The sequence below is a fragment of the Gadus morhua genome, unplaced genomic scaffold (assembly GCF_902167405.1).
Source record: "Gadus morhua unplaced genomic scaffold, gadMor3.0, whole genome shotgun sequence".
NCBI lineage: Eukaryota > Metazoa > Chordata > Actinopteri > Gadiformes > Gadidae > Gadus > Gadus morhua.
The window spans coordinates 203,354-220,000 of NW_021964150.1; the positions used below are offsets into that span (position 1 = coordinate 203,354).

The 16,647-nt window shown below is 39.8% G+C and overlaps 1 protein-coding gene across 4 annotated transcripts; it reads right to left on the minus strand.

Moving 5' to 3' along the window:
* Positions 1–258: 258 nt before the first annotated feature.
* Positions 259–15,931, minus strand: LOC115539358 (B-cadherin). 4 transcript variants are annotated; one of them, XM_030350381.1, is made up of 17 exons: positions 15,645–15,929; positions 14,871–14,958; positions 7,480–7,568; positions 6,912–7,037; positions 6,632–6,775; positions 6,398–6,548; positions 5,458–5,630; positions 5,221–5,349; positions 4,327–4,512; positions 3,963–4,207; positions 3,552–3,694; positions 3,357–3,448; positions 3,146–3,278; positions 2,680–2,901; positions 1,266–1,396; positions 977–1,123; positions 259–653 (listed from the first exon to the last, which is right to left on the minus strand). In XM_030350381.1, exons 1-17 carry the CDS (start codon positions 15,693–15,695, stop codon positions 603–605), a joined length of 2,301 nt encoding a protein of 766 aa, XP_030206241.1. In that variant the 5' UTR covers positions 15,696–15,929; the 3' UTR covers positions 259–602. The 4 variants fall into 4 exon arrangements, with proteins under 4 accessions (XP_030206241.1, XP_030206240.1, XP_030206243.1 ...); XM_030350380.1 differs by having other exon boundaries at positions 14,871–14,982; XM_030350382.1 differs by lacking the exon at positions 259–653 and having other exon boundaries at positions 1,006–1,123; positions 1,212–1,396; positions 14,871–14,982; positions 15,645–15,931.
* Between the last annotated feature and the right edge of the window lie 716 nt (positions 15,932–16,647).

The following is a 16,647-nucleotide window of genomic DNA, read 5'->3' on the forward strand; positions in this document are numbered from 1 at the left end:
GCACAAAGGCCTTTTGGAACCCAGCCTCTGTGTGCAACCATTAATACAGGCGGCCATTTCTGACACTGCATTAACTTAATAAATGTCCTTCAACAATTCCACACTGTTCCTCTTAAAAAATGTTGAAACAGCCCAAAGCTCTACAAAACATCATTGTAGAAAGCGAAACCAATGACCAGGTTGCAAGACTACACAAACACATCCATCCTTAACCTAACCCCGAAAAATAGCACACAGAAGGTTTATGCAAAGACATTCTCAGATTAGCATAATATTTTTTTATTTCGGCTTGATTACACCAACAAACTTTGCAAGTAAATGTATTCAAAACTTTCCCCGTAAGTTCCCCTTTACTTTCGTCATCCTATCTACCTAGTTGAAATGCATCCTAGGAAAATAAAGAATTTGCAATTTTAAAAAAAGCTTTAAAAAAAACAGTTCTTACAGAACATCATTGATGTCATTACTTGAAAAATGAAAAAAGTACAAGCTTCAATATAAAATATTAAAGCCAACTTAAGAGAAAAAAATAACATTTTCATCAACTTACAAATATAAATCAGTGCCAGCAAATAAGAATTGAAAAGAAAACCCAGGATAGATCAAGAGTGTGAGGGGGGCGCCAGCGGGTCGCGGTCTGCTGCCGTCAGGTTCTGAAGAGGGCGTACAATATAGTGGGTCCATTGCATCATTACATTCAAACAGAGAGATCTCCATTTGCTTGACAAATACAACAGTAGCATACGGTGGAGTGAAACTTTATTTCCTATTCACCATGACCAGCTATAAGCTTGATATGACAAGTTAGCTAGAAGCATAGGAAAGGCCGGATTAGGGTGTAAACATTTTCTGTGAAACTCAAGTAAATGACACCAACCGATGCTTTAAGTAACTTGCTTTGATGCTTTTTAATAAAGCAAGAATTTTGAAGAATCATCATGAAATTAAATTACACTTAATATCACGATTGACTCACATCATCAATAAATTTGCCAATGTCTTCAGGATTGGCAGGCTGAGGTCGATACTCGGCTTTAGGCATGAAGCATGGCATGACGTCATTCCGGAAGACCTCCGGGCGGTTTTCCGGACCACGATGGAGCACACTCGGATCATAATTATCCTTAAAGAAAAAAATTGAAGTCAAACCACAGCAGGTAAACTTAATAAATGCAACAGAAGTAAAAACAGCCATCCAAAACAACAATTACATCATCACTTTTAAACAGATTTCTTGATCAATTGAGCCAATATCGGGACCGTGCCTGGTGGTCCTCTCCTCCCCCTTCTTCCTCGTTGTAGTAAATGTTCTCCCTGATGTCCTCATTTGGTGGTAAAGGCTCATTCTGCTCTCCACCTCTGCGTCTGATGAATATTAGCAGCAGCAATGCCAGCACTGCAGAGATAAAACAGTCGTCTTATTAGATCAGACGGGCAAGTTGCTGAATTTACTTTTCAATCATTAATAGCATCCCAGTGTCCTCATTCAGCAAAGGATGTGTCTCGACATGTATAGCTATACATTAATATAACTGTAGCCCTGTCCACAGTATTACATCATTGTAAAAATTCATAAAATTTAACCAATGTTGGTGCCAGAGCTGAAAAGGAAATTGCCATGAGAGCCAGCAAGTTATATTGTGGTCCAAAAGACACGAGTGCCTTCCTGTTGATTTGGTTAATACTTATGACTACAATGTCCCATTCTTTAAAAGGCAGCAAGGCAAAGAAACAAGAAACCCCCACCACATGCAGTTCCCTCCTCACCCTTGGAAGCTGCCAGAAAGTTACTTAACCCATTTAAGGATATTTTGAGGGCTGGCCTCATGGTGATTCAGCTGACCAAACTGAAGTACCCAGATGACTTCATGTTTATTGATATGATTGGAGTCCAAATAGGCCAAAAAACAATCATGGCATAATAGGCAAAGCTTATTTAGCTTTTGGCTGTTTTAAAGGGTAATTCCGGTGTAAAATGGATTTGGGATATGTTTTGTATGATAACGAGTTAAAACGTTCGTTTTGGAGCACAAAAAACGTATATCTTCTGTTGGCGCTTTTCGGCCGATCCCATCAAAACACTACAAACTTGGAACGATGGGGGCACTGGTTATCGTAAAAAGTATATTGCTATTCTAAACCTCTTAAAAGGCTAAAAGTAGCCCGACACTTCTTTGGTAGTAAAATAAGGGTCTTAACATACAAAACGAAGCATTGGTGGCGTTAAGTACGGATTGTTTATTAAAAAGGACATTTTCTAGAAAAGGACATTTTCTACCATCAGTAGATCCCCCGTCAACGCCATTTCTCAAAGTTCTCAATGCCTTGTTTTATATGTTAAGACCCTTATTTTACTACCAAAGAAGTGTTTAAGTGGTTTAAAATAGCGATTTAGTTTTTACCATAACCAGTTCCCCCATCGTTCCAAGTTTGTAGTGTTTTGAAGGAATCAGCTAAAAGCAGCCATCTGAAGAAAGCGTCTATATGCGGAATTCTATTTTGTGCTCCAAAAATGAACGTTTCAACTCGTTATCATACAAAACATATCCCAAATCCATTTTACACCGGAATTACCCTTTAAGGGGATGTCGGCAAGTCCAAATGTTGTCTTCTTTACAAAAAAAGAAGACACGAGTTGAAGGAACGTTTTGTGACTGTCTTATTTTATAAACAACTTACATAGCAGCAGCAGAACAGCTCCTGATCTTACTAGAAGGCCCGGCAGACCAATGCCTCCCTCACGGATCCCAACTTTGCAGGTCACTTCATTTCCTGTACATTCGCAAACTGTGGCCATGACAATGTTGTCTTGCTCTAGACCATGGTTGTCTGCCACTCTCAGGACTACATTGTAGTCTCCCATGGGAAGGGCCCTGATTAATGTCAGGATTATCCCTGTTCCTAGATTAAAGAGAGAGGGAAGGATGAGAAAGATAAATCCAGACACCATCATTTTAATGATTTTTAAGCTGTGAACAGGGTCTGTCCCATAAATATAATGGATTATGTTCAAATTTCAATCAATTTACAATAAGAGCTACTTCACGTATCCATTAATCATGGTAGATCAACAGTTCACTATAATACCCCATACCATTACAATTATTCCAACATTTATGTCCCTGTAAAAAGTAGAAGTACAAACCTGTGTCATCCATCGTAGCGGTCCAGTTATTCTTGGACCTGCCCATTAGTGATACCGTGTAGGGTGCAGCAAAGTCTGGCCCATCTGCGTCCGTCACAGAGAGCAGCTGAGGGGCAGATTCCGTATTGCAAACCTGATGAAGGTAGAGAAAACATGTGCTTAATTACGCACGCACGCGCGCACACACACACACACACACACACACACACACCTTAATGATGCGCTCATTGATTGAAGGGATGTTGTCGTTAACATCTTCTAGTTCTATTTCCAGGGTTCCTGTACCAGTGGCTGGGGAAACATCTGAAAAAGAAAAATAAATCAAATACATCATAAACCCGAAAATGTAATTGTACTTTGCACCAATATTTCTTAAACATAATGAATCTTTAAAATTCCTACATACCATCGTCATATGCCATTATCAGGGCAGTGTATTTGCTGTCTTGAACGTATTGGCTCTCTCTGTCCATGCCTTTCTTCACTTTAATCAAACCCGTGTCCGGGTTCACACTGAGCCACCGCGCTGGGTCTTTCATGATCTTGTACCTGGATATACAAAGTGGAAAGTGACATGCAAATGCTTCATGATCTTTTGCCTGGATATACAAAGTGAAAAGTGACATGCAAATGCTTCATGATCTTATACCTGGATATACAAAGTGAAAAGTGACATGCAAATGCTTCATGATCTTTTGCCTGGATATACAAAGTGAAAAGTGACATGCAAATGCTTCATGACCCAAAAAAATAAAATAAAAGTGGTTGTTTGAGAAATGGAAAGTAATCGTTAAATAAACTAACGATTTTAACTTACGAGACATTCTGACTGCGTTCAGTGTCAGGGTCGGTTGCGGTGTACCGCACAATTTCACTGGCAACTGCGAGATCTTCCTTCCTCTTCACAACCCGAATGGTTGGACTAAACACAGGAGCCTCATTCAGATCTTCTACAGAAACCACCACCGTGGCAGTGGCTGTCGGAAGGCGGATGGCAAAGGGAATCTCGTTTTCAACGGTCACAAGCAGGGTGAAGGTCTTGGTCGTCTCATAGTCCAGACCCTAAATAGAGGTTTTGATTAGTTGATTCCAATGTAGAGAATGTAGAGACATTTTTACGTATTTTGTAGTATCGTGTACAGAACATTTTTCTTAAGCCACTACTCAAGATTCAACCCCACCTTCACAGTTGTAATGATTCCTTCTTGCTTGCCAGGTCCGGTTTCCACGGCGAATTGGCCATTCTTATCTCCAGCAACAATTTGAAACTTTGCGTTCCAGGCTGGAGAATTAAGCTCGTCCCCATCCGTTACAGACATCCTCACAACCTGCGCTCCCACTTTGTTTTCTGGGACACTGGCCTCATACTGTGCATTTTTTACCGGAAAGAACGATAAAGGAAAATAAAATGTAACCATATAAACCATAAAATAATGATGCAATTCAATGTTGCCCAATATGTGGATTGGAACTGAATGGATAGCCTGGAATTGTCCAGTTTGCATAATCATCTTAGGGGTTAATTCGGGTTTGGGTCCGTCATTTTGGACCCATGAAGATCTGTACTGGGGGTTTGTGTGGACTGCTAAAACCTGAACAGGGATCACGTCTATGAACCAAACTTTAACGCCATTGTTTCTACGTTTAGGTTTTCAGTTAACGCCACTATAAATGGACCAGGGATTGTCCCAGTCGTTCCAGTCCACAACTCCCCCTAATTTCTGAACAATCAGGGCATTTTCTCTGATCCCCCTTAGCAAAACTATTTTCGGGAAAAACCCTGAATACTAGACAGTCACATTGCAAAGTCAATAAGCCTATTAGCCATGTGCTTTATCTTGGAGGGTACTGGGCAATGACAATTTACCATAGCCCTTAGAATCAGAGCAAATTGTTTTCTCAAGCAAGACTTCAGCCTCAAAGCAGTTAAGCCTTGAGTGAGTCTCACAAGAGGAGAGTCGAAGTCAAGTCAGAGTCTCAAAGCGGTTTGATACTGACACGTCACAAGCCGAAAATCGATAGAAGAAATGGGTCTGGTTCCATAAAGAACGAAAGGTCTACACACGTGTACTTGCCTGAGCCATCTCAATGGCCGGGGCAATGTCGTTACTATCAGTAACTGTGAGGATAACACGCCCTCTAGCAGTCAGGCCTTCGCCTCTCATGTCTGCAGCTTCTACTTCCAGAGTGTACCTCGGGTATTTCTGCAGAAAAATATACAGATTGAAGTCCATTTTCAATAAAATAATTGTGCATATGGAAAGCTTTCTGCTTAAAATGACTGCCGTGGATAAATTAATACAAATCCGTACCTCTCTGTCGAGCCCTTGGCGGTTGACTCTGATGGCTCCACTAACAGGGTTTATGGCAAACAAATTAGCATTGGGAAGTTTTGGTTCCTGGCTCCAAATTTTATACCGGATTTCAGCATTATAAGTTTGTGGGTCGTCCAGATCTGTGGCATTAATTGTAATCACTACAAAGTCTGCAAGGGAAAGACAGGGGAAAGCCGAAAGAATGGATTTACAAAAACATGAAGCGCTCCAGTTGTAGTAGGTGGTCACATCTAGAAAACAATTAGGATGTAGAGTAGGGCTGCAACGATAAGTCGATTAATCGATAAGTTCCCTTAGCCCCCCCCCCCCCCCCCCGACAATTAATCAATACTAATTTTAATAAATCAATTGTTTAAATAATTTATCAAGTACAAATAAGATTTGCTGCTTAATGCTTCAGTTCAATTTAAATATTTTGTACATGGATATTCATATGAACTATAGCATAGTGCGGGTTGTCAGATAAAGCAACCACATTTTATAGACTCAATTAATCCAAAAAAATAATTACAAAAATCGACTATGAAGAGAAGCACGTGTTGCAGAGATGGGCACAAAATATAAGCTTCCAATCATAAGCTGCAGTGTGATTTATGATTCATGTGCAATCAATTCATTCTGTTCCATGTTTATTCCAATAGATTAACATTTTAAAAGCATTTAACTAGTAAGGGGTGGTGGTTTTTTAATTAATAAATATGGGGTTGGCTTAGCTCAGGAGGTAGAGCAGTTGTCTTCTAACCAAAATGTTGCTAGTTCGATCCCCACCACCTCTTGATGTGTCCCTGAGCAAGACACTTAACCCTAACTGCTCCTGACGAGCTGGATGGTTGACTCTGCCGTCGGCGTGAGGATTAATCTCAAATTGCCAGTCGACACATTCTATGGAAATGGTTTTGATTTCCTCTGTCATTACCTTTTGCTGAAGCCTCTGCAACTTCTGCGACAAAGGGATCTTGGGTGAAGACTGGTTTGTTGTCATTCATGTCGAGGACATTTACAATGACGGCCATGGTTGACTCAGCCTGAGCGTTCACCATGCTCGCAAAGTTGGCAAGAACGTCTAACTGCATAGATAAATATTGATTATTTTACATGCAAGGGTCGTGCATATTGACACATTTTAATTTGGCCAGCAGGTTTTCCCTACCATGTACTGGGATTTCCTCTCCCGGTCTAGGGGCTTGGTCACATAAAGCTGGCCGGTGTTTCTGTCGATAATGAAGAGGCCGTTTGCTCCGTAACTCGTTATCTTGTACTCCATTCTTGACCATTTATCTTTATCAGAACGAATCTAAAAGGAAGATAATGCATAAAAAACATTGTTACCCTGGTAAAACTGAATAGTAATTCAATACCTTTTTCACTTTGGATTTCGATATTGTCTTCACATGTAGTTCAAGTTAAAAAGTACCCTTACGTCATCTTACCTGGGCCACTAGTTTGGGGTAGGGCCCCCTATCATTCTCCAGAATGTTGAGAGGAGGGATAATCCAGGCTCTCTTCCGCCTCTTAGAAAAGTTAAGAAAGCGCAAAACTGGCAGGTTTTGAATAACCTAAAAGGAGTTCAAGGATTAATGTTGAATTTAAAATAGGAGGGATGGAATTGCAAAAAGAAAAGAAGAGAATTAAGGTTGAGAAATTGGCATCGCAAACAATGATATACATCTCAGAAAATAAACAGTTTTTTATGACTGGGACCACAAAGATAGCTCTTTCTTATTGGAAGGGTCCACATTTGCCCTCTTTTGCAGTTCCTTTCCTGGATTCTGATGTGCCTGAATTTTCATGGGGTGACGTCCAGGGTGATGATGGCCATTGCCATGGAGTTGCACCCTGATTATTGTACCACATTTTTGCCCCTAGGAATTCAGGGAAGAGATGAGGAAGTCCCTTTTTCTTCCATGCATGGTAGTTCTCGTCACCTTCACAAAATACCACATTACTTCCAAAACTAGGACAGAGGCTATATTTATGCATCTCAAAACACACACTTACCATTAATGTTCCGTCCTGTTCCACATGGAAATGGCGGTCGCTGCTGCCGAATTTGAATCTTTTACGGGCCATGCAGTCATCAAAACCAACTGAAATGTCAGCACAATAGAAGTTAACCTTTATACACTGCGTCTGAATAAATCCTGAGTCGAAACACAAGAAATAGGAGCAATGGTGAGAAATTAGCACTGAACCAAACGCTGGTCTCTTTTTACTACTACTCTTCACCACCAACAACAGTGTGGAGCATTGACCCTTTAACATTTCACTTCAATTTATTGTATGTGACAAATAAAAACACTTGAACTTGAACTTGAACAACAATGTAAGGCACATTCTTTAGATCAGATGTCAGAGGTAGGGTGAGGGTAAGCTAGTAATAGTTTGTGCTTCTCAAGTGAACAACTATCTAAATTCCAACGCAGTGAGAGACAAGGGATGATGAATTTGAAGCTTCTCTGCAGCTTCAAAGGGGAAAGTTAAGAATTTAACCCATTTATTTTCAAACAGACAAAGATAGGCTTCTTACTGTGCGTTCACACCAAAAGCGAATTGAGCTGCGAAATCACCAGAAGTCATTCCCTTTCTATGGGCAAGAGCGACCAAAGCGACACAAGCGTCAAACGCTACCAGCGGCGAAAGGTGAGTGACCAGAGCGACCAAAAAAAGTTGAAGACGGCTAAACTTTATGCAAATTACTATGACGCGTTTCAGCGGCAAAACACTGACAGCCAATCGGAATGTAGACGCTCTTTGCTTGCGTGGATCCCAGGGAACACCGAACACCGGCACTTTTTTTTTGGTTCCTACTGAATGTACAAAATGTCGACTGAAAAATGAATCGCGGCTGTAACTGGGCACCCGGTGTTGTACGATCCGAGCCTTTTTCATTTCAGAAATCGCAACAAAAAGGCTCTGGCCTGGGCGGAGGTGTCACACCTGGTTGGTTGGTCTGGTGTGCGAGTTAATGAAACGTTTGAGATTATTGTAAAATAGGCGCGATACATACCTGCTAACCGAGATCCTAGCATACTAATCTTCCTTGCTCTGAATGGGACAATATCGTTTTCAAATTACGAAAATACATAGCCTACGTTGTGCAAAGGAATAATACGTTGTGCAAAGGTATAATGCATGCATAATAATGAAATAATAATGCACGGAACAAACGTGTCACTTCAATGCAGTTTAATGGAGGATAGACAGCTGACAAATGACCATTTAGCAGACGCTTTTATCCAAAGCGACTTACAATAAGTACATTTGTCATAAGAAGTGAAACAATATATCGCTGTCAGTGAGAGTGATAATGACAGCTGTGTTTTCTGTTGTGTGTTCAATAGTTAATGAGTGCAACATCCATAGTGATTTTGATCAAAGTGATGATAAGCAGGAGTATTTATAGAAAATATTTGCGATCTAGAACGTTCTTATTTAAGCGGGAATCATTGTCATTTGCTCTCGATACCACCAATCAAACCAACCAATCGCGTGTAGTCATGCTTTAAACAAAACACGTTTTTGAAATCGTCACATACACAAACTATTCGACAAAACGAGGGATAAATGACAAGGGATATATCTCTTGTCTTTTATCCCTCTATTCCCACTATTCCCCACTATTCACGGAGCCTGAGGTGAATCATTTTTAATTAAATAGTCGAGATAGATAGATAGCCTAGTCAACACACAAATTGTCGGGAATTAACTTAGGTGATTCGGCTCACACAGGACAGTAGCCTACAAGACCACATAGAACAAGGGAGACAAGTCTGACTGGACACAAAATACATCACATTAAAACTAGACACGCGTTGATAGATAGATAGACAGATTGGCATGGATAAATAGGTTCTATTATTTGCCTTGCGGAGCCAGCCAGTCCTGTGCACGTATGCAAATTAGCCATGTGCGCCAATGTCAATTTGTTTGACGAATGAGTGCAGATCATGATTTGCAGATGCAGATCAGTGAAACATATTTTAACTAGCCTACTACAGCATATAACCTTTTTTTGTTCTCAGTTGTAATTTCATTTTAGGAGTTTTATATATATATATACATATATATATATTATATATATATATATATATATATATATATATAGGAGGGGAATCACTGTCCTACTTGCTGTCAAAGCATTTATCCAACAAGCAAAACCGTCTTTGCAATATGGCCAAAGTGTATGGGAGTTCACTCTTTGATATGGCTGTCTGTACTAAAAGCATACGGCTCCTTTAAATGCGTGTGCAAAATTGAATTGTACGTCATGAGCGACAAAAGCGAACAGAAATATTCGCAGCGATACTTTGTGAGCGACCAAAGCGTCTTTGCAGCGTGATTCGCTTTTGGTGTGAACGCAGTTAGTGGTTCCGTGTAGTGAGAAAAACTGAATTGGCCTCAGCTTTTAGGTCGTGTAACACAGCAACCGAGCTAAAATACCCATTTCCCGAGATAGTTTTCCAAGCACCAGTAGCCTAACCAAAGGTGGCCTTCAAAACCACGCTAAGTTAACGTCACATCGTTACTTTAAAGAGGTTAATTTATAATAAATGCTACATCTGGCCTGGATGAATGAATTGTTGAATGCACAAGTAGGAAAAGTCCAGTGCACACTAGGTGAAAAGCAACCCAACGCAATGACTAATTAGAAATGTAAATTCAAGATGGTTGTGTGTTGGGAGATAGTTTAATAGTAATGAATGTTTCTTAGCGTTCTAGCCGAAAATTGCTAGTGTGAGCCTGCCAAACTGTGAAAAAGTTCCAATTCGAACACAGATGTGTTCTTTTTTCGTGACGTCAAAGTGCCTTTTACTCTTTCGAAGTAAGGATCAACAGGCGGCACAGCATTAGAGAGAGGGTCAAGCTTCCCGGATACTTAAAGTATAAGACAAACTTCATAGACACAACATGGCTCGGCCCCACCAAACACGTGGCCTTGAGTGTGGCTCCAGCCACTAGAGGCGCAAATCTCTGGTTTCATCACGATATGATATTAAATCGATTCATTAGACAACGATACGATATTTGCCGATATAAAAAATCTGCCGCGATACGATTTCGATTTGATTCAGGAATATGCGATTGATATGAGGCGATATCCTATGCCCATTTAACACAACCTCTTACATTCACTTCAACTCACATAAACTTAATTATAATTTCCTCATTTTATTTCTTTGCTCTTCCGGATATTTAAAACCAAAACAATCCATTTTTAATGCAAATAATAAAAGTCCACATTGCATTTCAGTGCAAAAGGTTTTTTTATGGCTTAAATTAAAGAGCTTATTCAATCATCAACCTTTTATTATTAGACTCAAGGTCCATTTAAAAACATACAATACAAGAAATGGACAACACACACATAAATAAGAATAAAAACATAACGACCAATTATAAAAGGCACTTATACCAATGCCTCCAAAGGTATGACTGGTAGCGTACTGCGCTATAACTTGGGTTCGACAGCAGCATTATGACTTCATTCTTTGAGTTATTCAGGCGACAGATAAATCTGTACATAAGGTTCCTCAATAAAGCTTGTAAGGTGTTAACTCCTGCATTCACAAATAGCTCACTTGCACTACTCCACCTAGGTTTTTTAAGTAAAATCCTAAAACAATCGTTGTAAGCAACTTGTAGTCTGTGCATACTTGATTTTTTGAACTTACCCCATAAGGGGGCAGTATACAGGGGAGTGCAATATGCTCTAAAGAGACATATTTTAACATGATCAGAACACATATGAAATTTTCTTGCCAACATATTGGCTTGGGCATATAATGTACGACACTGTCTTAAAATGTCGTCATCGTCAGACATTTGATCTGTTATAAAGTGCCCGAGGTACTTAGCTTTATAACAAACGCAAAGCTTTTCCCCAGAAAGATAAAATTGTGGAAAGTGGAGGTCCTTATCTCCCTTCGCCCTACATATTATCACACTGCTCTTATTTGAATTGTATTGCACATCATGTTTGACACCATATTCTGTACACACATTTAACAACTGCTGAAACCCAGCACTACTGGGAGAGAGAATGGCCAAATCATCCGCATACATTACATGGTTAATCACCGTGTTACCAATCATACAGCCCGTTCTACAATCGTTCAGTTGGTCAGATAAATCGTTCATGTACAGATTGAAGAGGGCTGGTGACAGTAGCCCCCCTTGTCGAACTCCATTAGCAACACTGAAAGGACCAGAGACACTGCTACCCCATCTGACTTGCATACTCTGGTTAGCATACCAGTATGCAAGTATTCTTATAATGCTAGCAGGTACACCCCTTTGATTTAATTTTGTGAACAGCTTCTGGTGATTGACTCTATCAAAGGCCTTAGAGGCATCAATAACTCCAATTAAAACAGAGGAATGTTGCCCTCTATACATTTCTACTATTTCTTTCAAACTATAAATACACAACTCAGTGCCATGCTTTGGTTTAAAACCAAACTGATTGTCTCTGGTATTAATATACTTACCCAATCGATCTAAAAGAATACTCTCCAGAACTTTGGAAATCACACTTGCCAGTGCGATTGGCCTATAATTGTCCATGCTTCCAATCTTGCCTGCTTTGTTCTTAATGACAGGCACAAGAGTTACGGCCAACATAGAGTCGGGCAACAGCCCATGCGTCATAAAGCCAGTGAAACATATGGCAAGTAGAGCGGCCACTTTCGGGCTAGCAAACCCGAGGTGCTCTGCAGTGATCTGATCTGAGCCACTTGCTTTATTCACAGATAATTTTGTGATAGCTTCAAAAACCTCATGTGTTGTGATTCCTACTGCATCCCTATTGGAAATATTGCCAACTGTATAAGGGTCACTTTTTACACAATTAAATAAAGCTGAGTAATTCTGCTTCCACAAATCAGCGATTTTATCAGCTCCAGAGACTCCCTCTACTGTGCTAGGCAACAATGTATTGCTCCTGTTATGAGTTCTCACTTCCTTCCAAAATTCAACAACATTCTTACTTAGAAGCTTTTCAGCCATAGAGTCTGCTCTCATAACTTGTTCATTTTTGGATATATAATGAACTGCATATTTAAATTTTGAAAGAGTTAACTTTTTATAATCCAGGACAGGCCCCTGTCTAGGTCGGCCTTCCTGAACCCAAGCTTTATATGCCTCTTTAGCTTCTGCATGATGAGCAGCAACATGCTTTTTCCAACGTGGCTTGGTGTCAGACTTTCCCCTTTTAGAATACTTATGATATGACCTGCTGGCCTCATACACAGCTCCAACAATATCATTGTACATGGCACAGAGATCTTTACGGTGAGAAATTACATTACAGTTTACGTCAGAACACATAATTGCATCTCTCGGTAAATATACAGCACTAAGAAGGATATCAGTTTTCCCATAGTATGTTAAAATATCCTCATTTGTGAGCTTGGCCCAATCCAGTTTGGCCTTACAGGCATGTTTACCCTCCTGAGACATCTCAGGGAGACTCTCACAATCTAGTGACACAACAAAAGGAATATGATCAGACATGGACGCCTCATACACAATGTTAATAGATCTTATAATTTCATGGGCATCAGCAGTGCTAATGCAATGGTCAAGCCATGATGTTGTGTGCCAAGCCTCGCTTATATAAGAATAGCTATCAGCAGGTAAAAATATTTGGCTGGACACAATTAAATTGTTATCGTCACAGAACTGTAGCATATGCTTAGCAAACAAGGAACGTTTGTCTGTAAGGTCAGCATTCATATCACCCACTACAAGGACGCTTGTGGAATGATTATCAGAAATAAAAGAATTTATAAAAGCAAGCCTATTCAGATATTCATCTTCATTTTGTTGCGACTCATATGGTGTGTATACATTTAGAATACTGAACTCCTTGTTATTTATTTGTATGCGCACTGCAATACACCAGTCAACTTCAAGCCTGATGACATTAATGACAGAGTCCAGCTTTTTGTGCCAGAGGATAGCCACGCCCCCTGCTATCCTCCCTCTCACTATTCCCAAGGATAGGTCCGTTGTGGACTCGCCAGCCCCGTGGAAATTGTCATTAAAACAGTTCAACTTTCCCAAATCCTGCTTTGGTAGAAAAGTTTCTTGCAAACATAAAATGTCACAATGTTGCAGCAAATTGTCCACTACTATACGTCGGCTCCTATCACCTTCAATTATTAAATTAAAGAGCTTTCATTTTGAACATAGACCATACCTATCTGTGTGGATAGTTTCTTTCTAAAAACAAAACATCCCTCGGAATCATCTTGGCTTTTAAGATAAGCCATTCGTGTTGCCAGATAGAGCAACTTTTCCCACCAAATTTGGCTACTTATAATCACGTTAGACTGGAAAAACTGGAAATCTGGCAAAACAAACCGAAACTAGACATCTTCGCGCTCACACATGTGCCTCGTTTTACTGATGAACGGATACGAGCCGATAGGCGCACTTGCGCAGAAATAGTTTCATTAACACCCGCGCAAGGAGATTGTCAAAATAAAAGCGTATAATACAGTGATATGCATCGATGTTTGGGCGTTGCATCGATGCAGTTGGATCGTTCGCCAATTAATCGATGTATGGATCATTCCGATTGAGGCGTATATTTGATAATTTCTAATTCTGATTGAGCTGTTCTTCCACTTCTAATTGGATCAAAAGTGTCCATAAACACGGCTATGTGGCGGATCTATTGCGTGTGTGCATGAATGTCCTCACGCTCTGGCGACAAAAGAAAATCAATGACAGCAACTGAAAACTATGCCGGTATGAAACTAAAACTGTGATTCTGAAAAAAGTATTAAAGCTATCGAAATTTCGCTTAGATATTATTGAAGATACAAGTGTGTAGATCTTTTCATTGATTTAAAAAATGAATTGGTTACAATGTGTTGAATTGTCAGAGGTTGACCAGACGGCTTCAATGAAACCAACTGAAAGTAGTAGAAAGGAGTGGTTGCATCCGGCGTTACATGGAACGGTGATATTGACGACCCCCTTGATAATAGTTGAGAAAAATTATTTTAAGTGCAATACTTATTCGTAATGTCAAAATACAACACTTTAAATAAGAATAATAAGTCAAAGTTAGATCAAACTAATAGTGCAAATATTTCAGCTTTCTTTCGACCATGTCCGTTGAGGATTTGTTAATTTTATTTTTTCAGACTGGCCACCCATGTGGCTACGCCCCTGTTGTTGAGCCATAAAACTAGCAATACACCACTCCCCTGTCTGTAGCTAAGTGCACTGAACGGGCACTACATTAGTCGTATGGAATTATTTCCAGCTAAAGTATACTAGTTGAACTGGGTCTATATTATAGGTAGGCCCAGGCCCAGCTATATACATTTGCCGTATGTACTCAAGAATCATGACGGCAGATAGAAAACCATTGTTACCTTTGCCAAGGACACGTCTGCTATGAAGATGTCTTCTGTCTACTTCGAAAAGGTTAGAATCCTTCTTGAAACCAGGCAGACATTTTGGCTTTTCAGGAGTTGATGCCCAAGCCTGTAGAAGAAAAGGCACATACGTTCAGGGGAATAAGTTATAGTGGAACCTATATCTGATGGTTTGAGGAGAGATCATTGTAGCCCAGGATGGTCCAGGAGGCACACGATATTTCAACATGTAGCCTATGTAATGTTTTTCAACATTTATGTTATGTGTTTCAACATGTATGTATGTATGTATGTATGTATGTATGTATGTATGTATGTATGTATGTATGTATGTATGTATGTATGTATGTATGTATGTATGTATGTATGTATAGTATTTCAATTCAACATGTATGCAATGTAGGCTCATAGGCCTGTACCGACGTGATGAGGTTTAGTTGGTTACCAATGTTTTCACATATTCCACTGAAATGTTGATTAAGCTGAGATACAAAACTAGTTACACTAGAACACATGACTAGTTAAACTAGTATAGTAGAATACATGATTACATTAGTTTGTAACGCAGATTCACACTAAAAAAACCCGAAATAACAAAAAGGTCTGCGAGCAATATGGAAAATGTAATAGGCCGAGGCTATATTATTTTAATGTTTATGAATTTAAAACTTAACAACTGGACAGCGTCAAATGTAAAAGTACGAAGTAGGGCATAGGACGCACAGAGGAATGGCGTCGTGGAGCTCACACAAAAGTCAGAGGAAATCTCACCTGGGCGAAGACGAGGAGTAGTCCAACTCCCAGCCACCAAACCAGGCCCATTGGTCTACAAAGATCCTGTGTTCAGAACTGAAAATATGGGCCACCGCAGGCTGGCCGTCACACGAAGTCGGAACAGTCTGCTAGTGCAAACGCAGAAATAAATAAAAATAATTTGCAAAACCCTAGTGGGTATTTCGAATCCAGGTTGTATGTGCTATCAGATCAACTAGATTGGAGTCGGCGTCTGGTGTTAATATTAAGTCCATAATAAGCACACTGCCTCAACGTCGGCTGGGTTGTGCAACTTCCCCATCGAAAGTTCCTTTTTGGAAGTGTGTGTATCAATAGTCTCAGTCTCTCTCACTACCACACGCATGCACACACACACAAAATACGTTGTGAGTCAGTTTGCTGTTACATCTTAACTTGTAACTTGCTGTTAACGTTGGCTTACGGATACATTTTTCTATATATTAGCACAATCTTTTATCCAACAAGGACGGTTTCTCTTCTGTTTATTCATTTTGATCTCATCGTCTTTCTGTGTTTCTCATTGATCACATGTCTCACCAGTCGAGTGATATCCTGCATTATCAATGCCATCAGTTCATCATCAATAAAAACAACGACCCCTTCGTCTCACAAAGTCCTGCCACTTTTTAAAAAAAGCTTAAACATCTATTGAAACAGGCAGCCTGTATAGTAAGTGTATTAATATTAAAAGTGCATATTTGGTTAGCTTATTCGGTTAACGGTGGTTAGGTTTCCAATAATGCTAGACTGGTTAAATTAAGGTGTTAGAAATGGTTGTATTAAGACTATTGTGGATAGAAGAGACACGCTGCATTACCATCAAACGTTTACAGAAAATAACTGTGATAAAAGTGTATTCATGAAATGAGCTATGACATTGGCGACCGATTTCAGATAGTAATAGGTCATAAATACTATGAAAAACATGCAATAACATGGGACAATGTCAAGAAACCATTTGTCCAGACTCCCTTCCTAA